At 45.5% G+C, this 25,533-nt stretch overlaps 1 protein-coding gene across 1 annotated transcript in view; it reads left to right on the plus strand.

Moving 5' to 3' along the window:
• SPEF2 (sperm flagellar and cilia associated 2) overlaps positions 1-25,533 on the plus strand; it is a 1,083,747-nt gene that overhangs the window by 1,021,876 nt on the left and 36,338 nt on the right. Inside the window, exon 32 of the mRNA XM_085631001.1 lies at positions 5,383-5,556. Coding sequence (XP_085487127.1) covers positions 5,383-5,556 — 174 coding nt within the window. The remainder of the gene's footprint in view (positions 1-5,382; positions 5,557-25,533) is intronic.

Genomic DNA, 25,533 nt, shown 5'->3' on the forward strand with positions numbered 1-25,533 from the left:
TGGTCTAGTCTTTATTATTACTGCTGGAAGATTGTCTGGGCCAGCGGAACGGGTGAGGTTCAAATTTGCTATAATTTTCTTTATATAACTTCCCAGCCTTATCTTGTATTGGCCAGTTCCCATATATCTCTCCCAGGTAACCCACCCAGTCGTCCTCAGGGACCATACAGTCTAGGGATCCTGCTTTTCTACCCGCACTTTCTTGGACCAATTTCCAAAAACCTTTTACATCTCTGGTTTCAATTACCTCCAACATATTTGCCCAGCAGTTATCTTTTATAAGTTCTTTTTTGTTTCTAATTAATGTTTTATATCTTACCCTGAGTGACTGGAGGGACTAAGATATTTCCACATTCAACCTACCCCTTAGCCTTCTTTCCTTCTGCCTGATCTGTGCCTTTGCTACTCGGCATTCATCATCAAACCAGGCATGCATATTTTTATTAGCTCTCTGGCTTCTAAGCCCTGGCTTTCTCGGTTCAAATTTTATCTTTAGGGTGTCCACTAGCTTACTTATGATGGTTTCGAACCAGATACTTCCATTTCTAGAATGGATTTCTTCTACCGGGATCGTCAGCTGGGTTTGTTTTAATTTCTCAATGTGTTCCTCTGTTATCCTGGTTGTCAGCCGATTAGGGTAAACCACATGTACCTGTAGAACCCTTTCTCTCTTCTTACTGCTTGCTAAATATAATTCTGTCCTCAGAGGGTAGTGGTCGCTGCCTTCCATTTTCACCACTTCAAAATTTTTGATTAGCCCAAAATGCCAAGCATGGGCAAACACAAAATCTATTGGGCAGAGTTGCTGGCCCTTCATAAAAGTGCGACTTGCTTGCCGATCCAACTGCATTCTCCCATTTAGACATACCATGCCTAATGAACCCATCAACTGAGAAAATGTTATATCCTGTGGAGAGGTCTCTCCTCGACAGATAATTGGTGCATGAAGTGTTTAACACGTTTGATAGTATTTTTGTTTCTGTCAAGGGGCCGAGCTTTATTTATTTGAAATGTCCCCTGTGGTTGTGAAAGACGCCTTACAGACATTACCTACAGCTGGGCATAAGGGAAAATGATCCCAGGCATGGGTCAGAATGACTTGTGCAAGTGTACCCGAGTTGTTGCATGCTTAATTATTGCAGCTAGGGACCCATTCTGCCTGTTACCTTACTTTGTCACACTGGGGTGCCATTAATTGCTTTGGCAGGGAAGCATCGAAGAGGTGTTACACATAAAGGGTGATATTTGAACACATTGCGCGCTGGCTCTCTGTTGTCTCTGGTGCAATGTATCTCTTTCTTTTCTTTTCACTGGCTGGTGGTTTTATGTTTGTGTCAGCCTGAAATGTAATAATGCGGAGAACAGTGAAAACCGGCTGCATGTGACGATATCTGGCCGTAAATCCGCTTGCAGAGCAGTTATTGGCCAATGACCGGGCAGCCTGTAGGCAGAACACTGATTTATGTAGGCTCCACCACAAACGGCTCACTATTCATGAGGAAGTGTCAGGCCCAGCAGCGATGGCATGTGCCTGTCTGCAGCCCTTGCCATAAGCGCAGTACAATTAGGTGGAAGGTTAGTGTCCTGTGCAGGCTGGCCACAGTACTGCACATGCCATTGTGATGCTTGAATGCAAAGATGCTAGCATTTCGCGACCATCTTGCTTTGGGAACCTGTCCTTAGCATGCTGGTGACTCCAGGCTACTCTTGATCTGTTTGTGTTGCTCTTGGAGCCTTCTAGACCTTGGTGGTGAGAAATTGTTTTCCTGTGTGGCTTACAGTTTTAAATCACACAAAATAAACCTTGGCTGTGAAAGAATAAAAAAATATGGTGCCCCATAATTGATTGATAAGCCCTGCTCTTTGCTGGATATACAGATGAAACAATGAAAACTTCTATTCATTCTGAATTTTAAAATAATGTAACTATGTATTCATGTCATTTTTTGTTTGTTTGTGTGAAGTAGGTCTTCTGTAATGAATTCCATAATCTGGCACAATATTTCATTTGGTCCGACGGGAAATGGTGGCCAGCCTCCCAAAAAAAGCTGTGTCCCCCTAAAGTGAACCCCAAAACCCCCTCTCTCTCCCATACAGCCCACCACTCTCAAACTTCACCAGTCGCCACTGAGTTCCAGTACCTTTATCACCTCTTAGTGTAAGCTTTGACTGCTCAATATTGCCATCTTAGAAGAGTCAAATTTCTAAAGTTAATAACTCTTAACTAAATGAAATAGTCAGTTCTGAAACAGCAATCATAAGCAATAGTCTTCTCTATAGATGCTGTCACTTAGTCACCTATTGCCCCTGACCAAAGAAATGGTCACACAGTATACTTCTGCTATCTTTCTTTCATATTAAAATATTTGGGGTATTCGAGGAAAAGGTAGTAAAGAGATATCAGAAGATGCTGAGAAGTTTTGAGCTTGTTGAAGGTTTTTTGCGCAGAGCTACAGCCACAGCTTTTTAAGGTTTTCACATTGGTAGGAACCGATGATGAGGCAAGCAAGATATTGCAAAGGGGGGTGGGGGAGGAGCTATGATATCTAGAACCACAGTCAGGACATATGCAGGAAAAAGTCCCACTGGTGCTCAGATGTAATAGAATTGTCATAAGGAGTAATAGAGTAACCAGAGATCAGGCTGAAATTCAGCAGACACCTTGAGGATTGTTGACGATCACGACCCTTTGTGAAGGATGAAACTTGCATCTCAAAACTAAAACACAATTATTTAGCTTTTTTTCATGGAAAATAAAGAGATAAGAAATTAAAAACTCAGGCAGAAGGCTCAACGGACTTAGCAGCATACATTGGTCCAAAGATATTTTTACTTTAACTCCAGCCTCTTTTTTGCTGATTCTACCCACATATCCACCTCTCCCCTCCATGCTCTACCTTTCACCTCGTCTCTTGCCCAGCTTATTACCTTCTAGTATGAAACTGGGTTCCTTGTTGAGGGCAGGGGGAAACCCTACTCTGTTTTACTTCCTATCATAGGTGTGTGACTCACTGAAACCTCACGCCAGAGGTCTGGCTCTGCTCAGCTTGAGGTCCTCTTGGAGCCTCAAGCTCAAATTGAGCCAATATTTTGAGATGTGGCCTAGTGGCTACAGCTACCACCATGCATCATGGGCAGCCAGTCTTGAATCCTGGTCTTGGCTCAGCATCCTGTGATCCCAGGCAAATCTCTGTGCCGGAAACAAAATTAACATGGTCTTCATCTGTTGTGAAGTGCTCTTATGTCCATGGGTAAAGTTTGTGCTATGTAAAACTGCCAAAAATATAATGTTGGACCTTGCCGGTCACCCGTGTCACCTAAGCTCTTGTCTCATCCTCCAAGAATTAAAGTCAAAGCATTAAGTTTTAATGTCAGCTTTACTGCTTGACAAAGCTGAAAATTATAGTGTTGGAGTTACCTCGGGAAGTAAAGAACCAATTTGGAAATCCCAAAGGGTTGTAAATACTGCCCTCCCCCACTCAAAGAGTGGCATGCTTCATCATAGGGCGGTTACGACAGCCTGACGCAGACCAATGTCCAGGGAGGAGCGCAAGGAAAGATACAGAATACTAAAAGAATGAATTTGACATAGAGGGATCCTATTGCAGAAGCAGGGCCCTGTGCCGCTGCCCATGCATAGCGCTGTCCCCAAAGTACCAATCAAGAGCCGGCACTCCCTGGGCTCAGGTCCAGTGCTCACAGCACTGTGCGTCCACTCCTAGGCGGCCAGCCACAACTTGCAGCAGAACAGTTTCTTCTGCTTCAGGAATAGGCGCCGTTTGCTCCAATTACCCTGACCCTCATGTGTGACCCTGCGCATGCTGGCCTTGTAGCTCCTTGGAGGGACATGTACATGTGCAAGGTGCTGTGGTTGCGGCGCCTGCAGATGGACTCCTTTGTTTCCTGTCAGTGCTCACTCTATTGAGGCACACCCAGATGTAAGAGGCAGAATGTTGTCACTCATGATGACTGACACCACAGGAACGACTGCCCTGTGGGATTATCCAAAATATGCAGGACAGTGCCAAGAAAGGGACGGCGGGGGTCGGGGGGGTGGGGGGGGTTGTCCTGTTTCTCCACTCTTTGCATCCTCCGGTCGGGAGGATCAAACTGTGAATGACACATCATTAAAATAATACATTGAGGAGGGTTCCCTCAAGCCCTTCTCTATGCATCATTATGTGTTGTTTACTTGAACGGTAGCAACGCGAGACTTAAAAAGGACACGTAATTACTATGTAAATATTGGACGTGATGCATTAATTGGGAGTAAATACGCCATTTAATGTCACATTGCAAAAGAGCTAATGGTTTAAAGCTAAGGAATAAAGACATTCCCACAAGTTCCCAGGATGAGCGTCGGTCCACGAGCACCTCGGTAGTGCGAGGGCTGTTTTATTGGGTGAGTGGGCGAGCTGAACCGCAGGCCCCAGCCCTCCCCACCGAGTCCACGGGTGCATCCGATGCTGTCTGCGGAGCGGGCGATGAGATATTGGTTTTGGCAACCTGTCAACCTGTCAACCTGTTGGATGTCTGAAACCTAGAAGGGTTCATTATGGATGGTGGACAGCGGCAGTTCCATCGTCTTGCTGTCACAAAGCACACACATCCCAAACTGCGGCCTCGGCTGCCATCAGATGATGTAAACAAGGGTCTCAATCGGGCTTTGGAACCAGTGGCTGAAAAAGTGGAATTATTGTTAGGTAAGAATATTGTTTTATTGCGGTCACAATGTTGATGTGTGGTTAGCAGTGATCATTTCATAGGTATTGTACCGAATGACTTTATGTCACAATATAAAGTACAAAATATAGTCCTACAATAATACCGTTTGTCACAGTATTATGAAATGATGCAGGTAAGTCTATTTTATCATCATTATTATTGTTAATATAATTGAAATTAAACAATCACCACAGAATCATATTATACATCAATCTACAAGCTAGATATATAGTTGTAGGTAAGTATAAATGTACTATTAAATCTGCATCTACATACATACATACATACATACATACGAGTGCGTGTGTGCGTGCGTGCGTGGGTGCGTGTGTGCGTGCGTGCGTGTGTGGTTTAAGAATACTACACCTGCACTTGTCTGCAAGCCCTTACCTTCATGATATTGCGGTGGTCAATGTTTTTCCACAATGTTTTTCCACAATGTTTTTAGACAGCAATATTTTGGTAGCGCACTCTTTAAGGAGTGCTGAATAAGGAAATAGTGACATTAATTGTATTTGACGGAGATGCATTCTACACATTTTATCATTTGAGTGGCAAGCCGCTTCTGTATTTCTAGCTTTCATTTTCTAAAATCTGGACGATGATCTCCTATTTATAGAACAAGTGTAACATTCATTCATTCTTTCTTTTCTGAAGTTTTTCTTTCTATTGTTTGCTGATCAAACGAAAAGCCCGCCGCAGCTGAAGTACACAGACATGTTGCTGTACTTTTCCTGTCATGCTGACCCCGTGGAAGGCTTTTATCGAGCTTTTAGTGTTGTGACTGGGACGCCAATTATCATGAAAACAAAGAATGCCGACTTACTCAAGGTACGTTAATAATCCCCGCAGATGCAACGCAAAAGCGGGATCATTTACTATTTGCTTATTTGATAACTGCATATTTCCTGGCTTCACCCCTAGCCCTTACTCGGATTTAGCTCACTAAAAAAAACACAAACTCAAATAAGAGAGCCAGTCACGAGATGTTTTTTTAAAAAAAATCTAAGGTATATAAGAGCATATTTCGAAGCACTGGATGCAAAGTCAAGTAACTTATTAATACGGGCCTTGATCGGTGCCCAGAATCCTACAGCCAACGAATACAGACTCGGGAAATTAGGAGGCAAAAGGCAAAAGTTTGGGGGTGAACCTGTCAAATGTGCCAGGTCTAACAACCATGGTGTGGCGCACTCGGTGCAAAGTCAAGTCACCTGTTAATATGGGCCTTGGTCGCTGACACCACGTCTGCTCTCACTGTGGTCGCTTGCATCCATACTATTATCAACACTTAACCTAAGCTATCTCGCCTCTGGTAACTTGTATATACATTCATTGCTATATCTGTATGACAGACAATAACAGAAATAAAGAAGAAAGACATGTATAATAAGGTCAATTGATGTGAGGTAGCAGCAATGCAGAAAGTGTGCTGTGCCATGAGCAGGTGAGCATGCACCGTTCTTCTGAGGATCATCTACCATCAGGCACAAAGGCTAGCTAGGGATGCTTCCAGTGTCCAATGGACCTGTTTATAAAGGGGAGACTTTACACTAGGCTGTCCTGGGGTGGTCTGCTTCAGCTCTGTATCGGTAACTGGTCGCTATTTAGTCTTGACAATCTGTCTAAACCTTTGGTGTTTATTCAATAAAATGAGTATGGTGTTCATCACAACTAAGTGGGAACTATGTCATCACATACAAGGTAAAGAAATTGAAGTTTGGAATAGCATAGAAATGAATTTGAAAGAGACTCTTGTGATGGTCGGCAAAACCCTGCACCACAAGTAGGCATTCCATATGTTTCAGAAATGCTAAATTTCCAAATAGTTCAATAAGTGGCATAGATAAAAAAAAAACAGTAGCAGAAAGCACTGCAGGAGATGATGTCAGGCACCATTAGCAATAAACAGGGCAATACAGACTCTCTGCTATGTTCAAAGAGGGTAGGGGTGTGACCTACCTTGTTTTGCACATAAATTCTCTATTCAGAAGTAAATTGCTTGAATATAACCTTTCACAAATATGCAATGGAAGCCTTACCTTATAGATGGTGGCCTTTGTGTTGTGTTTTTCTCTGCCTTGATCCATGGTGGACTGAGACAGGAAAAACACATGATTGCAGGGGGAAATTCCCTGCACGTCAATGCCATTGTTTTTTGGTTTTGCAGAATTCAACCCCGGCATTGGGTGCTATTTTTCTGAGAATCGAAAATATGCTAGCCAGCCTCTCCATGATCTTGTCGCCGCCAGAATTAAATGTGAGTCAAAAGTGCTCCCGGTGCATTGGTAGGGGTTCTTTCAGCAGAACAATGCCCACCAAGCTGGCAGGGTTCCAGTAGCAGCCAGTAATTTGAGCCAGGGAGGCGAGCCAAAAATTCACCCTCGACTATACCCAGCTACATGCACACTTGCTCACATCCTTATGAATTCACAAGCCCATACACACTATACATTCATTCATACATGCATGCACAAATCAAAAATGTTAACTTGCCAGCTGCAGAAGTGATCTCAACCTCCAAGGTTCCTGGAGGATTGGTACCGTTGCCTCCTCTCATTGGCTGACCTTTGCTCAGACTGACAGACACTCTACATGTTGGTCAAACGGTGGAGGGATGGGGCCCCTAAGGATGGGCCGCTGCTGCAAGGTTCTCTATTCTTGGTAGGCAGCCCTCTATTGGTCAGGTGTTTGTGAGATCTCCACCACATAGGCGCTCTGGCAGGATGCTCATTTAACTTGAATTTAGTCGAGCTGGCATTGAGTGTTGATTAAATCTATACATCATCTGTGCACAGACCAAATTTAGTCTCAATTCTCAAATTTAGTATAATATGAAGCCTATTGTTAATGCTAATTAAAATAATGGTGGCCGTATGCACTGTGATTTTCTACGAGGTAACCCAGAAAACCCACAAGGGTGCTAATTAGCTCAGATGGAGGAGATGTTTTTACCAACCCAAACCACTGGTTTAAATCAAGCAGGGGGTATACCCCCACCTTCACGTACCCAGAGTAGACAGCCGAATTGATGACCCAATTTTTTGCATAGCTACATAAAGTACTTATACATACACATGATCTAAATAAAGCTCATGGTCAGTGATTATCCAAAAATCAGGTATAATTTCAGCCCTCTGGACCTTAGTTGGACACCCTTGGCATCACCAATGTCTTTGCTTTTGATTTGAAAAAGCAGGAGAATAAAGTCTCCTCACAGTCCTCTTGGAAATTGGAACCCTTGGCAAAAGAGTTTGCCACCCTATAGAATATTGGATTGTTAAACCATGGGGTAGACAAGCCAGAATCTTGATGTGAGCTGTGACTGGGCTCCCACAGTATTGTCCTGGAATATTGTAGAAGAAGAAAGAATTAAAGTCATCAATCAAAACTATTGGTTATTGTAGGTATGCATACATAATAAGCCGTAAAGGTTGGATCCAGGGTGCAATCAAGGTCCATATTTGTTGGAAAGTGGGTTACTGGAAGGGGTAAATAGGTACTTATCACTGGCAATAAGGCCACCAACCCAGTATAAGGTCCAGTAAAGGTCTCAGTAAATTAGTCCCTTGCTCAACACTTGGTAGCTGACAATAAGCAGTGAGACCTAATTTAGGAGACTGGTATGTAAGGCATTTAAAAACACCAATAAATCAAATAAGTAAAACACAACACACAATAAAAATCCCACACCAATTTATGAAAATAGGAACAATTGTTCTTTTTAAATGACACCAAATTGACAAAAATCCAATGTAGAGAACCAGACATATGAATTTTTGAAGATTAATCATTATATAGTGCTTAAAAACACATATCACCACTGTGGAACATATGGTCACGCTTGACCGAGACAAACTCAAAGTTTGAGGCCTACCGCAATGGATCCCTGGTCAGATACACTGAGTGGGAGGCCCCGGTACAAATTTTACCTTCACTCTTAGAAACTTTTATAGGGCTTTTTCTTCTGACGTCAATGGACCCCACACAACAGGCCGGATTTGGTGAGGGTTTTTTGGTCAACTTTACCGTACAAGGAGATTTTAATCTACATGTAGATGATGCTTGCTGCACCCAGGCTTCCCAGTTAATTTCGACACCTAATGGCTTAAACCTCACTCAGTTTGTTACTTCTCCTACTTATAGAGCAGGCCATACATTAGGTCTAATTTTTTTAAATATTCAAAATCTAAAAGTGGAGGAACCCCTTCACTTGGTATGGACGGATCATTTCCTTGTCCCTTTCCCTTTTGGCATGGAGACTAAGCAATCGTTTAGTGGAAAACAAACTGAATTAAAGAGTAATTGGAAAAAGGTAACAGTAGACACATTGGGGTCTACCTTTCAAGCAAGAGAGCCATGGCTGTCGGGCAATCGCGACAGAGACTCCTGCTGTGTTAACTCGTGGATTAGGTCGCCCTAAATACAGTGGTAACACACAGGTCAGTCACCACAGCTAAAACCTCACCTTTCAGCCCTTGGTTCTCAGTTGAATTGAAAATGGAAAAGAGCAGATGCAAGAGGTTAGAGCGCTGCTGGAAAAAGATTTACAATCCTGAGGCAAAAGATGCTTATAAGGAGGCGTTGAAGAAATTCTGCAAGTTGCGGTTGGCAAGGAGAGAATACTTGGTTAGCCGCATAGACAGTTTGGTACATTCTGCAAAGGGAATTTTCAAGTTTGTTAGATCTTTTACCAACCCGGCAGCATTGGACGGCATCATCCACATGTCCCCCTCTCTGTGCACAAGCCTATCAGATTTCTTCGAGGACAAAATACAAAATTATATTTCTCATTTCCAGCTAGGGAATAGGCTTTGACTATACAGCAATCTGCAAACTATAACACCTCTAGCTCCTTCTCGGAACTCTTGGAGATCCCTCCCCCCCACACCCCACAGATTTTTTAGATCGTTAGCCCTACTGTTAAACCCGATACTGAACTACATCTGGAATTCCTCGCTTAAAGCTGGCATCTTTCCAGTCATTTGGAAATAATCATTCTTACTTCCACTGTTGAAGAAATCTAATGCTGACCCAGCTGCGCTAAGCAGCTTTCGACTAATTTCCCTTCTGCCGGCACTCCCAAAAATGCTCGAGAAGCTGGCTCAGCGACAGTTAACTGATTTCATCGAGTTGAATGGCCTCCTTCATATGATGCCCAGTTTGGCTTCCGCCCTGGATACAACATGGAGACAGCCTTGGTAGAAGTGGCTGAGTCTGTGAGGATGACTGGTGATGGTGGCGCCTCAACCATGTTCGTCCTGCTAGACCTATCAGCAGCATTTGACACGTTTTCTATCCCGATCCTACTAGAAAGACTACGTCACTCTGACATTCGGGGGTGGCTCTCTCCTGGATCCAGTCTTATCTTGAAGATCGTTCCCAACAGGTTTTTCTTCAGCCATTTCAATCTACACAAAAACCTCTATTGTGTGGAGTGCCTCAGGGCCATTCTTTGAGCCTGTTGCTCTTTAATATTTACTTGGCACCACTATCTGCGCTCATTGCATCATGGCGGTTGAAGGTGGTCTCTTATGCAGATGATACTCAGTTGGTGTTCTCTTTTAAAGAACAATCCGCTGCTGCCTTCCACAAATTCATGGGATGCTTGATAGATATTTCCAGTTGGATGAATAGTAACTGCTTGAAGTTAAATGCAGATAAGATGGAGGTTTTATTTTTCAGCAAAACACACAAGATGATGGACGGAATGTTGCACATTGGCAAAACATTCACCCCCAGTCACAAATCTGGGTTTAATCCATCGTTTTTTTGCTCACCATGCCACCCCAGTTCAGACATGGCCGTATGCAAATCATTCTTGGCCCTGTGCCTCAGTCAGACACCCCCTCCCCCATCGTGCCTCAGGCGGCCCGCAGAACTGGGACCTCCACCAATTCCAGCGGAGGCAGCAATAAATCTTGGTATGAAGTGAGAGACGGACCTATCTTTCACGGCACACGTATGGCAGATCTATTCAGCGTGCTTCAGGAAGCTGAGAAGCATAAGAAAATTCCTCCATTTGCTCCCAGAGGAGAGCCGCAGGATCATAGTACATGCACTGGTGACCTCACAGTTTGATTACGCAACAGTTTATATCTAGGGCTGCCAGCCTACCAGCCTACTTTATACACAGACTATAGATGGTTTTGAATGCTGCAGCAAGTCTTATTTGCCGGGTCCCCTTCCATCATCATATCTCCCCCCACCTGAGACAGTTAGATTGGCTCATGGTGGCTAAGAGGATAGAATTTAAGGTGTTGACCTTTGCTTTCCGAGCCATGGGGGATATGGGCCCAGGCTACCTCAATCTAAGGCTCAGCCCATATCAACAGGCACAGACTCTAAGATCCAACTACCAGCATCTGCTCTGTGTCCGTTGAAATGCCAAAACCAGACAAGGGGATAGATCCTTTTTGGTCAGGACTGCAAGATTGTGGAACTCTTTGCCATCTCAGTTGTGCCAGATAGAATCGGAACACAAGTTTAGGAAGGCCTTCAAAACCTGGCCCTTTAAGCAGGGATGATATCTGTCTGTTGCTGGTTCACTGCTGTAGCCTGCGTAGCGCCGCCAGGACACCTCTGTTTGATGTAGCTGTACACTTTATAAATGTCTAGTTTATTGTATTGCAGTGTATTTCTGCGAGGTTCTGGTCAAATCCCGTCAGTCTGGAGCTCTGGAGCTTTCAGCGGGACGAACCTGAAATCCAGGCTGGGTCAGGGTTGAAGGTAGTTGGCTTGATTTTTGATGTCAGGTCGGTCACCTCATGGAGTTTTTTCACAAAAGTTCTTCAAACGGCCAGAGGTGCTTCCTAAAGGTATATTTGTAGCTCCCAAGTTTCCAAAACACCAAGACAAAGATCTGAAATCACCTAGATAGTCTCTGGGATGTCCCACAGTGCACCTGGCTAAATCCTTAAAAGTCCAATGAATGCACTCCAGGATGGGGCCTCTTGGTAGAAATGATGTAGGTGGGCTCTGTTAACATGTAGCTTGCAGGGAGTTTACTCCTTAATTCTTCTTGAAGCAAGGTACAGTACCCAGGGCTGTAGTACCAGATTGTGCAGCAGGCGTGGTTAGTCAGAGTGCAGGCCTTTGGGTGAAAATCCAAATGCCAGCAGGCCATTCCTTCTTCTCCTTGGAGTTTAGGCAGCAGATCTGAGAGACTTTGCAGCTCTCACATACTTATTCAGTGGTCTAGGGCAACAAGCAGGCGAGGGTACCCCTGTCCACTGAGATGCTGGGTGCCACCCAAAAGCATGACAACTTTCTTCAAAGTGTGGCATCTTCTTGTCCCACAAAGCACTGCACTTCCAAAATCCAACATGGATGAATTATCTCCAGAGGAGTAAAAGCTGGCTGAACCAATCCACAGTGTGGCTCATTTCCATCAGCTCTCCCCCTCCTGACCTCTGCAAATTCCTGTCCTAAGCCTGCCATATGGCTGGGGGGTACAGGGTGTGGGTATAGGTAGGCCTGGCATTCCGTACTGATCTGCTCTCTCTTTGAACTTAGTTTGATTTTCCCAGCCCCCTCTAAATGACCCATTCTCCCTAGCTTCAGAGCTCTCTTAATCAGATAAACTCTGCTCGAGCCAGGACACTTATCACCTAATCAAAGCAGCCTGGCTAAGCCTGTCATGGCTGATGTATCAGCACAGACTACTAGAAGGCTGAATTCTGGCTTACAGAAGAGAAAGTTCTATCTGTACTCGTGATGATAAACAATGAAAGGTTGTTGAATTTATCAATACCAATCGTTTAAGCCTTTGAAAGATATGTTCTCCTTTCCTAGTAATAGTTATACCTTAATAAAATATTGCAATGTTAGCCAATGGAGCTGAGTATCCACAATGGGAAAAATGAAATGGGCAGTTTTCCCTCACCAGGGCATATAAAACATATTTTTTTTAAGGTTACATTGCCCCCACTCCTGTGACACCTAGGGGATACCTTGGGGTTGCCTAATATGTAAAATTAAGGTAGATTATCACTTTTAAAGTGCCCATATCACCAAAATCGAGTTTGCATAAAATACAATTTTTAAAAACAGTCTGCAAAGCCAGGCTGCCTTTAAAATGACAGCAGACATTCAGTAGTGCACACATGCACATGCAGGAAATCTGCTGGGCCTCTAAACCTCCATGCCCTAATATATACTAGGGACTTATAGGTCATTTGAACGCCCATGTCCTATTATATACTAGGAACCTATAGGGTCCTTAAATATCATATGTGAGATTTTACTTTTAAAGACAGGCTGCAAGGCAGGACTGCCTTTAAAAGGACAGCAGTGCACACATGCAAGTGCAGGAACTCTTCTGGACCTCTAAACTTCAATGATTTATTATATACTAGGGACTTATAGGTAGATTGTACCCCCTGGCCCTAATATCTACTAGGGACTCAAAGGGTATGCCATTGCAAATTGTTAGTGTACCCTATTACATGTACCTTTTTAAACATAGCACTGGCCATGGGCCTGGTTAGCCCAGACATGGGTCCCATGCTCACATTGCCACTGGATTCAAGCTAGCCTGGCTGATGAGGGGTGAAACCCCAAAACCGGTCCCAGGATGCTTGTTTTCAGTCCAGGGAGGACCTGGCCTGGCAGTTCAGGCTTGACTGTTTCCATGAGGCACAGGGTCAAGACTGATTTGCATATGGCTGGGTCCAAACTGGGGTGGCTTAGTGAGCAGAAGAATGATGATGGATTAAAACAGATTTGTGACTGGGGGTGAGTGTCTGAAAAGTTTCAGCACTCCTTCCATCATCTTATTGTGTTTGCTAACCTAATTCTTCTGCATCTGAAGTGACCCTTCTGCCTATTGTTTGTCATAGCTTCACACCGAATACCTTCTATTACTTCATTTATAGGCATAGGCTGACTTGTGTTTTTTCTGTGTGTTAATTGTCCGCCTATAGGTTTGAGAGCCTACCTGGTTCGTGCTATTAATCTGTTTCTTACTCTTCTTCTTGTGGGCACCTTCTGACATGTCCTGAATACTATTTGCAAATGTTTCACTGCTATCTGTTGCCAAGAAGCCAGTATTAGTATCTGGGTTCATTTGGGAATCTCCATAAGTGTGGTATCGCTACACTTTTCTTTCCTTTGAAGAGTGTCATTCTGTATATTATTATGCATCTTCTCTGTCTCTATATTACTTCTTCAGTCAGTGTCATGTGGCCAATGCAGCATCTTGTTCTCCACGTCTTTTTTAATGGTTTTTTCAATCTAACACAATTTTGGAATATGGCTGCCTGTTTTTAAACAAACATGGGCGTCCTTAGTATGCAGAATTTAACCTGAGTGTTTCTTTTTTTGGGTTTGAAGTAATTCTCACCTTTTGATATTGAACGGTTTATCATCATTTCCTGCAAATGTTTGTGTGTATAGTTCATCTGTTGTGGCTCTTTGAGTGTACAGCTCCATCTGTACCCTGAGCTCATGTATTTGTTAGCTACTGTCTCATCCTTTAGCCTTACTGTTACAATTTCCTCTACTTGTTGCATTGAGTGGAGTGCTAATATAGCATTTTTAGTTCAACAATCTACCTACCACCTTGCTGTAACTTTAGCTCCTGTGTGACTACCTCTTGTAGCAATCATAGTTGTGTCTTTATGTTACTAGTTAGTCAACTCAGTACAGTTTCTATGGTTGATAGTCTTATAAAATGCAGTGGGCTGAGACTTCCTTGTTTTTTCTACTCTGTGTTCTCCAGACCGTTTGTGCATATGCGACATTGGTCTCAGTGTGACCTGGCAAGAGGGAACACCATGTTGGTACTTGCTACATCCAGAATCATGTACTCGACTGCTTTCAGAATCTGGAAATAGCTGCTTCTTAGATATCATCGGTGATGAACTGATCTGGATGACATGAACTTGCAGTGTTTCTAATTGGCTCTAACTAACATTTCTAGTTCTTCAAAAGCAGTACTGTTGGAAATACCAGTTGGTGGAATATGATGTGTGGCATACATATCAGGCCCACTACCCTGCTGCAGAAAGAGAAATATCTCACGTATCCATTTAATCAAAATAAACATTGAAAAACACAACCGGTTGCTCCTTTTCTAGATATTGGCTTTGCCAATGGTTTTTGCCGATGCTGTGACGCATCACAAAACATAGATCCTTTTTGCCAAGTCTGTGCAGCATCTGTAAAAATAGGTAAGGCGTGATGACATGTTTGCAAACGTACATGTCATGAGGCTTTAGTGGCCAAGTGCGATCACTTATATGTGTACATGCTTCACCACACATGAACATGTATACAGTATGAGGCAGCCACGATTCTTTAAATTATTTTTATTTAGCATTCCAAATAGTGGACACCTCTTGAAGGGGTAAATTAAAAAAAGTACTTATTCTTACGTGAGTGCGCTTTTTGAAAACGGAGCAGTCTAGCAGAAAATGGTAGAAATTGCCTTAAAGGAGTGGAAGGGGAGAGTGGATGGGAGGCCAGCAGGAAATTGGAGTTTGAGTACCGAGGAGCTTAAGGTGGGGGTGTGAGGCAATAAAAAAAATAAAAAAGCTGCAGTGGAGGAAGGTAAGGATAAGCTGGGGTGTGGGAAAAGGGAGCAGCACAAAGCATTTCAGGCGGGAAGCAGCACATGAGGGGGAGAGCATTGAAGTCCATGTGAACAGTGGAAGGAGTAAAGTCATCCACTTAAAAGGATGGTAAAGAAGCTGTGCGCTAAGGCAGTGATATGTTCTTGGTTGCGCAGGGGTGTTTTCATACACACACCCCTGTGCCACGGCCCGTTTGGTTGTGTCCGTGGTCATGTGACTGCAGGTGATAAATGAACAGGAGGGATTGCGCAGAGGCAGTCCCACTCCAGACGCCCACCAGTTTGTGCGCATCTCACTAAGCACCCTGCGCAAGCATCACTGCAGCACCTAGGCCTGGCACCCAGGGGCTTGCAGACACAACAACTGGTGACGTTGGATCGGATATACCACCCGCCATGATGTGATCGGCAGAATCTGCAGCACAACACCTTCGGCAGCAGAAAGCAGCTTCACCATGTTGTTATCGCGACTCTGCCCATCAGCCCTCATCACTTCCAGTAAGTGCTACTGCTGATAGCTAGCCCTGCAGCATACACTCCAGGGCCCATACAACATTGCTGAACAGTATCTGCTCAGTGAGCTCAATTTTGGGAAAATTCCAGGGCCAAAGAAGGTGGTCCAACTGTACACCACTACCCTGCACAACCCAGAAACATTTGGCTGCAACTGACGGGCATCTACAAAGTAATAAGAAAGGGAAAGCCACAAAGAGTCCTTGTCCATACCCTAACTTCCCAAAAAAAGCCATCATTGCACACCCATCAGCCACACAGGCACATTTCTACATCTAACACAGGGAAGAAGCGATCACAAACATCACCACCCTACCCTGGGCAAATTAGATTCAACTAGCATCAACACCCATGCCATCAATACCCACCATCTAACCTTTCGCCATACTGCCCATGAAGGTACAGAAAACCAGACCTCCCCATACATACACCATGCTCAAAACGGCACTGACTGCTCATTTTGCACCACTAGCAAATCCGGACTATGAACATTTCCTGCTCAGACAACCCCACCAGGCGCCGTAGAAGTCAGTAGATGAATTCTACGCTAGACTCTTCAATTTAGCGCCCCCCCCCCAACAAGCAAGATGAAACACGTGTAAAATTCATCTGGGATGCGCATCAGCCAAGCTGCAAGAACACATCTTGCAAGTGCCCCTAATGACAATGGATAAGATCCTTACCATGGACAGGTCAAAAGAGTTTTCAAAATCACAAGCAGCCCACGTGGAAGCCACTCTCCAATGGGCCTTCAAGTCGGAATGTGTCAATCAAGTAGGTGCCACCTCCTCACTTTAAAAGAAAAAGGATCATCCCAAGACACTGCAATTAGCGAAGACAAACAGGCATTGCGGCAACCCCTCTCCACATAAAGATGATTGCGCAGCAAATGGAGGGTAGTGCCCAGTTTGTGGCAAAATGAATCACTACCCTAAAGTCTGCCGGTTGACACCAACAGCAAAGTATTGATTAACATCCTACCCTTGCTCTACAGTAAGATGTGGTGGCATTCCCAGTTTTGTGCCCTACCACCACAAGGGTGTATGTATACAGCTTCACCATGTGCCTTCCTCTGGCAGGAGCCTTCACCACCACAATCAGCCACCAAGTTCAAGCCACGAAGATGAAAATATTTGTCACGCAGGCATGCTACTTAGCTGCCACATAGCCAAACGGGTACAACTGCCTCAGTTCGCATTTGGAGTACACGTCAGCACCCTCAACTCCCAACTCGCAGAGTTTGAACAACTCCTTCAAGGCTTCGGGTGTCTGAAATACCAGATGGTCCAACTCCACATTGGTCAGTCGGTGCAGCTGGTGGCCCTGAGACGTCATTGTGTAGCCTCCCACCTCTGACCCAAGGTAGAGCATGAGCTGTTAAAGTTGGAAAAAGTGGACATCATAGAGCGAGTAGGAGTTGTAGGAGTAGGCCATTGGTGTTGCCCATTGTCATGGCCAGCAAGCCAAAACAGCCCGGGGTGGTGCACATATGCGTAAACATGCGTGTCCCAAACACCGCCTTCAAACGGGAGCCCCACCATTGACAACATTGTGGGAGAGATGGTTCTCAAAGATTGGAACTCTGCTCCGGATGCCACCAGATCCTCCTCACCCTGGAGTCTCGACATGTGACCACTTTTCCCACACACCTAGGGCTACGCCAGTACAAATGCCCTAACTTTGGCTTCTCCAGTGCTGCAGAAGTGTTTCAGGATGTAATCCAAGGAGTGCTGGCGGAGCTCACTTGCATCTTGAATGTCAGTGACTAAATCATAGCCCATGCACCAACTCAGAAAAAACACCTCTTCCAGCTAAGACACATTTTCCCATGGCTGCAGAGCTGCAGCTTCACACTGCACCAGGACAAGTGTGAATTCTTGAACGAGGAAATCAGTTTTTTTGGCTACCCCTTTTCTGCTAAGGGAATCAACCCAGAGTTTACCAAGGTCTGCAACGTCCAGAGTGCTCCTGCACCCTCTGCCGTCACTGGAGTAAGAAGCCTCTTACAAATGGTCACATACTGTGGCCTTTTCATACAGAACCTAACCCAGCTCACTGTACTTTTGCAGGAGCTCACAAAAGCATTGAACCCCTGGAAGTGGGGTCCCAAGCAGAGAGAGTAATTCCAGAAAACAAAGCAAGCCTTTTCTGCTGACACCATGCTTCCATACTTCGACTCCAGCAAAGACACCAAACTATCCGTTGACGCCAGCCCTACAGGTCTTGGCAGTTCTGTCTCAAAAACAGCCATGTGGAGAGTAGGTCCCCATCGCCTATGCCAGCCATGTCCTGACCCAGACTGAACAAAGGTATTCTCACAATGAGAAAGAGGCGATCGCAATCCATTGGGGCTTCCATCATTTTCGCATCTATCTGTACAGACACCCTTTTCTTGTCAACACTGACCACAAGACCCACCTGCCACTCTTCAAAGGTTCAGCCTCCAAGCCTCCATTGAGGATCGAGAAGTGAATACTCCAGCTTCAGGACTACCATTTATCTGTGGAATACTGACCTGGCTCCTACAACCCAGTCAACGATCTCTCAAGGCACTTGCGGCCCGCCACTCCTCAAGAGACGCCGGAAACTGAATAGTATGTCCGGATTGTTGTAGAAAGATCACACCTGCTTCCTGCCTTGCTCACTGACATCATCAAAGCTACCCGAAAAGATGACTAGCTCTAGCAAGCAATGGCTGCCGTCCAGTCGGGAAGTTGGTACAACATCATGGCTACTTTTTCACACCAGAAAGTGGAAGCCCAGAACACACTCAAGTCGCTGCGACATGTAAAGGAGGAACTCTCTGTCTTGGCTGACGATTTCCTGCTCTGAGGACCCTGACTCGTCGTACTTGCCATTCTTACTCAGCGAATGGTAGACCTGGCTCATAGATCACACCAGGAAGTTGTTAAAACCAAAATCAGGCTAAGAAACAAAGTACGTTCCCCGGCCTAGATGACATGGTTGAGAAGGCTGTTCAACAATGCAGCCTCTGTCAGGCCATGGTTGAAAGCGGCCCTCCCACACCTATCATCACAGAACCCTCACCAAGTGCCCTCCTGGCAATGTGCAAGCGCTGATTTCATTGTGATCAACGATTACTACCATTACCTGAAGATCGAAGTTGTGAAAACCACCTCCACTGAATTAACCATCCCGAAGCTGGAGAAGATCACAGCTTAAAACAGGAGCTGCGCACGGACAACGGTCCTCTTTTCAATGGCCAGAACCTGGCCACCTATCTCGAATCCCGAGGCACCAAATATCATCAGATCCCCCCCCGCCCCTCTCCGCTGGCCTCAAGCCAATGGCGATGTCGAGCAGTTCATGCAAACCCTCAGCAAGACCATTCGAATAGCACAGGTCAAGCAACAGTGCAATCTACACCTTCCTGAAGGACCACTGATTGACACCCGATGCTTCGGATACTGGTGCATTGACGTCATTCCCCATCACCCGACCTGGGAGGAAGCCCCAGTGCTGAGAAACCATGATCAAGCTCATATTGAGGAACTGAACCGCCTGGCTTCCCAGTGCTGGCAATCACAAATGCCAAGACTCTCCACAGGTGACTGGGTTCTAGCTGCCATTTAAACTGAGATTGTGGAGGATCTTCCAGATCAGCAGGACAAAGATAACAGTGGTCAGAGGCCGCAAATCTGTAACACACTATGTGTCACATTTCAAACGTTTCAAAGGGACCCCTGACAACTCACCACAGTCCTCACATGAGCATGCCACCGATCAGTAAGATGGCCAGGAAGCAGTTGAACTACCACTTACCCCAAGCGTCCCTGACAGGATGGTTTCTTCATCACCCCCTGGAACTGACTTAGACCCCTTGGGTCACTATGCAATGTGCGCGGAGCGGGAGAGTGAACAGCCCACCTCTGAATGGCCAGGACACAGTTGAGTTCTCCCGAGATACTACCTCCAGCAAAACTCCATGCCATCCCAGCAGTTCCAGGACTACTTGACGGACTGACAAGAAATAGGGGAGATCCAGCGGCAGAAAGCTGAAATGTGAATTATCAGTATCCTTTGTGCATGCCATCCATTGTTCTGGATGCATACATATGACTTGTTTTTTTCTCCTCTAAAGGCTCCATGCTGGGCTAATGGCTGTACTCTATTTTTTCCTCAGGTAGCACCATGTTGCCAGTTGGCAGGGCTGTTTTTGTCTGTTAATTTATGATAAAGGAGGAATGTAATGTTCTCGGCTGCACAGGGGTATTTTCACACACACCCCGGCACCATGGCCCGTTTGGTTGGGTCCGCCGTCATGTGACCTGGGATGATAAATAAACTGATGGTGCTGCGCAGAGGCAGTCCCGAGCCAGACCTCCACCAGTGTGTGTGTGTGTCTCACTAAGCACCCTGGGCTGTGCAAAGCCTCACCCCAGCATGTTGTCCTGGCACCTGGGGGCTCACAGACACAACGGGGAGGGATACACACAAGAACAGGAATGAAAGCAAGTAAATGACAAGAAAGCAAGTCAATGGTATAGTCCACAAGAGTTCTTTTGAAAACAGACATCTGAAAGCTGGCTGTAAACGAGACCCAAAATAGATATCAAATCTACAGTACACATGCCAGATTTTCGGATATGTCACTTCATTGCATCATTATTAATGAAAGTAGGTTGCATGACTTTTGAGGTACTTTTATTGAGCATATAATTCACACTAAAGCCTACTTTGTGCATTTGGTTTTACCCTTTCTTTGTTTTGTTGAGTAAATTTGTGTGACAGGAGGGGCATGATCTGTGAGCAGAAATGGTGTTTAGAAAGGATTTTAGATGTGAGCAGTAAGTTTTGAAGTTTAACTCTTGTAAACTAATAAGACAGAGGTTATTTGTAAATAAGCATCTTATAGAGACATCTAGCTGCAGATTCCTTAACTTTTGAATTCTTCCCAGATGCCAGTCTAGATCTGGAAATTTTTCAGCAGTACCTGTGCGCACCGGGGGACAGCATCGTAAGGCTCCGCGATGACATCTACTCCGTTAATGACGCCAGTGGAGCCATATAAGTCCCCTCTGGCGCGCGTACGTCCGTTTCTTCTTTACCGTGCTATTACGCAGATCCGGAGAAGCTGTTCCTCTGGTCAATTTTTTGAGCTGTCTCGATCCTTTGTTGTTGGTGGAACACTGTGCCTTTTCGATGTCTATAGGTTTCAAAGCTTGTGGATCTTGTAGCCAACATATGTCTGTGACGGACCCACATACAATTTGTATGTGGTGTTTAGGCAAGGACCACAATGCTGAGGATTGTGGTTCCTGCCAGAAACTAAAACTGAAGTCGCTAAAGGAGCGGTATTTGAAGTTGATGGCGGTGCATGTGTCATGGTCCTTGGAGGCTTCCCAGCCTCGGTCTTCATCTTCATTGTCCCTGGAAGAGCGTTTGCGGGGTCAATCTAGGAGCCAAGCAGTTGCTTTCTGGTGGACGTTGTTCTCCTGGGAATTCAAAAGGTAGGGGACAGGTGAAGTTGCGGCATTCTCGGTCTTCACCACGTGGAGCCTCAGTCTCCCATGGCTCCTCCGGCTTGATGGTTGAGGAGGCTGTACGCGACTCTGCACCACGTCTCTCCATGTTTCTGGGAGCCAGAGCATCGATGGCTCAGATGAGGGAATATTATAATTCCTTGCACCTCATCTTTGGGACCCCATCTCCCTCTGGAGTGCTTTTAGGCCCCAAGGAGGTGAGTAGGGCGCTGTTGGAGGGCTTGGTCTTGGTGACTGTTGAACCGTTGTAGTCGATGGGTCAGTGCCGGTCAACGATGGCTGGCGTTGCTTTGGCACAGGTCCACAGTTCTTTGGGATGTCGACTGCCAACGCTGGACTTCGATGAGCTGACTCCGACACTGACGTCGGCAGTTGAAGTTGCCTCTTCTCCTCCTCCGGGTAGGCGTGGTACGATGTTGGATGCAAAGTCGGCCATTCAAACTGAGGGTAATATAAAGGTTTTGATTCCTTCACAGGAAGAGGTTATGGAAAGACAACCTGTGTCGACTGAGGCAGGGCTCTTTCAGGCCATTCCCGGCATTAATGTGCTTCAGATGGAGGAGAGCTGGTTGTCTGCTCTGGGAGAGGCTAGTGGCCTGGATTCTTCACCAGCTTCGGGGTTGCTTTCTCCCCTTGGCCTTGCTATGGAGGCAAGTTCCTCCTTTGCAGACATGCTAAGGAAAGTGGCTATGGCTTTAAGCTTGCCACTTCCTACGGTGCAAAAGTCCACAGACCCTTTGATTGAGGTCCTTTTTCAGGGACAGACAGGCGAAGAACCTGTTCTTCCATTTGAGAAGGCCCCTTTTGATATTTTATTTAGTACTTGGGCCAAGCCTGAGTCGGGGGCATCAGTGGACCGGGATATTGCCCGTAGACACCTGTCTGCGCCTCGGGACCTGCTTGTCCTCAAAGTCGTGATGTTTGTGGTAAACTCCTCTTTGCTTCTGCAAGCTCAGCCTTGAGATCCACACACACGGTTTGTGTGCTGGGGTGATATTCCTATACTTTATGGGATTCTCTACAGAGTTTGTTGCCATCACTTCCGGATAACCTCTGCTTGGAGGTTGGTGATATGATTAAAGATGGTCAGTAGGCTGCTAGGCTTACCATAAGGTGTGGTATGGACACTACAGACTCTGAAAGTCATGCCATAGCATCAGCAGTGGCATTAAGGCGTCGTGCTTGGTTGGCAAATTTGGGTTTCTCGGAGGCTGTCCAGTAGACTTTGGTCATCATGCCATTTGATTGTGCCCATCTTCTTGGGAGTCAAGCCGAAGAAGCGTTAAGATGCTTCCGTGATAGACAGAGGTCTTCAGCCATCATTTTTCATTTTCTGTTACTTGTGTAACTAGTCTGTATGCTTGAGATTCAGACTATTTCTTTATAAGAGTAAGCATTGTTTGGGCAGTCTGCATGTCCATTGTTGGTTTGACCACTAGGTGTTCCTGAGAGGGCAGAGGTTTTATTCTCAGTACCATTTTCCCTTTTTCAAAGTTGGTATTGATTTAGTTGAATGAGGGAGGTTTCCCTTTGTCCCTTGACTTCTGAGGATGAGCTTTGTGCTCAAGAGGTTATTATCAAGAGATGTATCTTCTTGTATGGAAGATTTTCTGACGCAAGCTTCTTTGAAGCCGTTCAGCATGCTAAAATGTGCATGGTTCGACCTTTCGTTGTCTTTCATATAGTCATGCTGGGATGCCAGTAGTAAGTCTGGTATATAGGGACGCTTTGGCCGTTACTCATTAGAGTGATCAGCGTAGTATGTCCTCACTAATCTTGTGTGCATATTTATTATGGCGCTGATGGATTCAGAGCTTACACTTTGTATACTTTTGAATACATGCCCTAGTGTTTCAACCGTAATTAAAGTCCTTTTGGACTATGCGTTCTATGGTGTAGGTGTTTTTTTCTTTCTGAGCTGACTGCATATCTACATATTTATTATAAGTGCTTCCATTTTTGAAGAAGCTGTGCAAGTAAGTTCAGAGTTTATGGTGTATTCTTTGGAAGACAAAAGTTGGTAGCCTTCTCCTCTGTGGAAGGGGATAGGTAATTCATTTGTTCATCCTTGGAACATAAAGGGGTGAACTCTGTATCTTACACTGTGTGGTAGGCAGTGTCAGGAACAATCTGTTGGAGACTCCTAACTGCAGAGCCTTACCTGTTTTCAGTCAAACAGTTCATGGTATGGAGTTTTGGGGCTTTTTAGGAAGCTCTTCTGGTTATTCTCCTCCAGTGCTTTCTGCATCTGTCTGGAGTTTATATATCACCTGTCCTCTTGAGGTATGTATCTATTTTCTCTGTGCTTCACAAGTCCTTGGGAAAATCATGGCTGTTGCTTATTGCGATGAACTTACGACCAAATTTTGCTTGGTATCAAAAGAGTTGTTGCATGCGCTTGTTTCTAACAAGGATTCATTTTATGAATGATTTCCTTTAATTGTTTCGATTTTTCCTTATGTATTGTTTTGGTACCGCACTAATAGGTGCATTCCCCTTTGCCATATATATTTACAGGAAAGAGTTTTCAATATGAGTTGTGGTTGCTCCTCTTTTCTCGCTTGCCTTGGTACTCTGAGCGTGCCCACGGCTCAGGGCCATGTTCAGACTGTTGGACATTGACAATGAAGGTCATGTGGGGGCAAGCTTTGTAGATACTAGCGGTCCAGCAGTAAATGTTGCCCAGCGAAATTCGATGATTTGTTGGGCCACTTGGAGTCTATTGTGACACCATTTTATATATACATTATGTATATGTCAAGCTAATACATCTTTGTGGCAAACGTTTTATACAACTGGCATTATTGATTAATATCTATATTAGATTCAGATCTATTTGGTGTCATTTCAGTTTCCTTACAGGGCATTATGTAGACTTCGAGTGGTCACTTTATTCAAACCAAATTCTTTATACCATGGAGGTATTATTTTTTTTTTTTTTTTTTTTTTTTTGAAACCGTTTATTGCAGTTCGTAAAAGTTACAGGTATGGGCCTACAACCATCCGGCCGGCCGCTAGAATGACAAAAACATATTGCACACATACAGTAAAAGTCTCTAGGCAGTGCAGAGCAGCGAAACAGGAGTAATCAATGGTGCAGGCCACACAGCTCCAAGCCCACAGTACGGTTCCCTTTTCTTGAAACAAAACAACACCAAAAAACCACACCCGCAGGGCAACCCGCGATCCAAAATAACAGCACGTGCTCCATAAGTGGGGGATCCAAACCAGCAGCAGAACTCTGGAGAGGGGAATGGGAATAGATCAGGGACTGGGGGACCGCGCGCCCGCGGCTGAGGGAGGGGGGCCATCTAGGGAGACGGAGCAGACGAGGCAGCCGGTAGCAGTGGTGGCTCACAAATACCCCCGCGGTAGGCGTTCCAGGGGCCCCAGAGTTTCACCCACGCCCCAGGCTTACCTCTCGCCACATACACCACCTTTTCACGAAACATACACCAATCCATATGCTCTTTCCAGGCCGACACCGCAGGGGGCCTCTGGGATCCCCACAATTGAGCAATGTCGCGCTTGGCTATCATGTATCCCAGAGTCACCCACCGCGTCTGCGGGACCGAATAGTCATTCGGTTCCCATACATTCAGCAAGCATCTCCTCGCTTCAGGCAGCAGCGCAACACGCGTCACCACACGCAGGACCTCATGCACACCACGCCAGAATCGCTCCACCTTCGGGCACTCCCACAGTATATGCATGAAAGTCGCCAACGCACCACAGCCACGCTTACACATTCCGTCACCAGCAAAACCCATACGCAGAAGCCTTGGCCCCGTCACGTAAACCCGGTGAAGGATCTTGAGCTGGACGAAACGAAGGCGAGCCGGGATGGCCACCTCTTTCGGAGAGGCCACCGCGGAAATCCAATCCTCATCGTCTAGCTCCAGCCCGTCGGCAACCCAAGCCTCGCGGAGACTAGTAAGCAGGCACGGTCTATCGTTGATCAGTTTTTTTGTATATGAGGGAGATCGTGCTGTCCGGGACATGGCCATCTAGGACTCTGTCCTCCAGGGGGGAAGACTCCGGAATGGATGCGACATCCGGGAAGACGGAGCCCAGCGCATGGCGGACCTGTAGGTACCGAAAGTACTCACTGCCCTGCAGCTGGAACTCCGCCTGCAGCGTCTCAAAAGTTTTGAATCCCCCCCTCGTCCAGAGATCTCCCACCGTGCTGATTCCGATCGTGTCCCACTTCTCGAAGCC

This window comes from Triturus cristatus, chromosome 2_1 (assembly GCF_964204655.1).
Source record: "Triturus cristatus chromosome 2_1, aTriCri1.1, whole genome shotgun sequence".
In the NCBI taxonomy this organism is placed as follows: domain Eukaryota; kingdom Metazoa; phylum Chordata; class Amphibia; order Caudata; family Salamandridae; genus Triturus; species Triturus cristatus.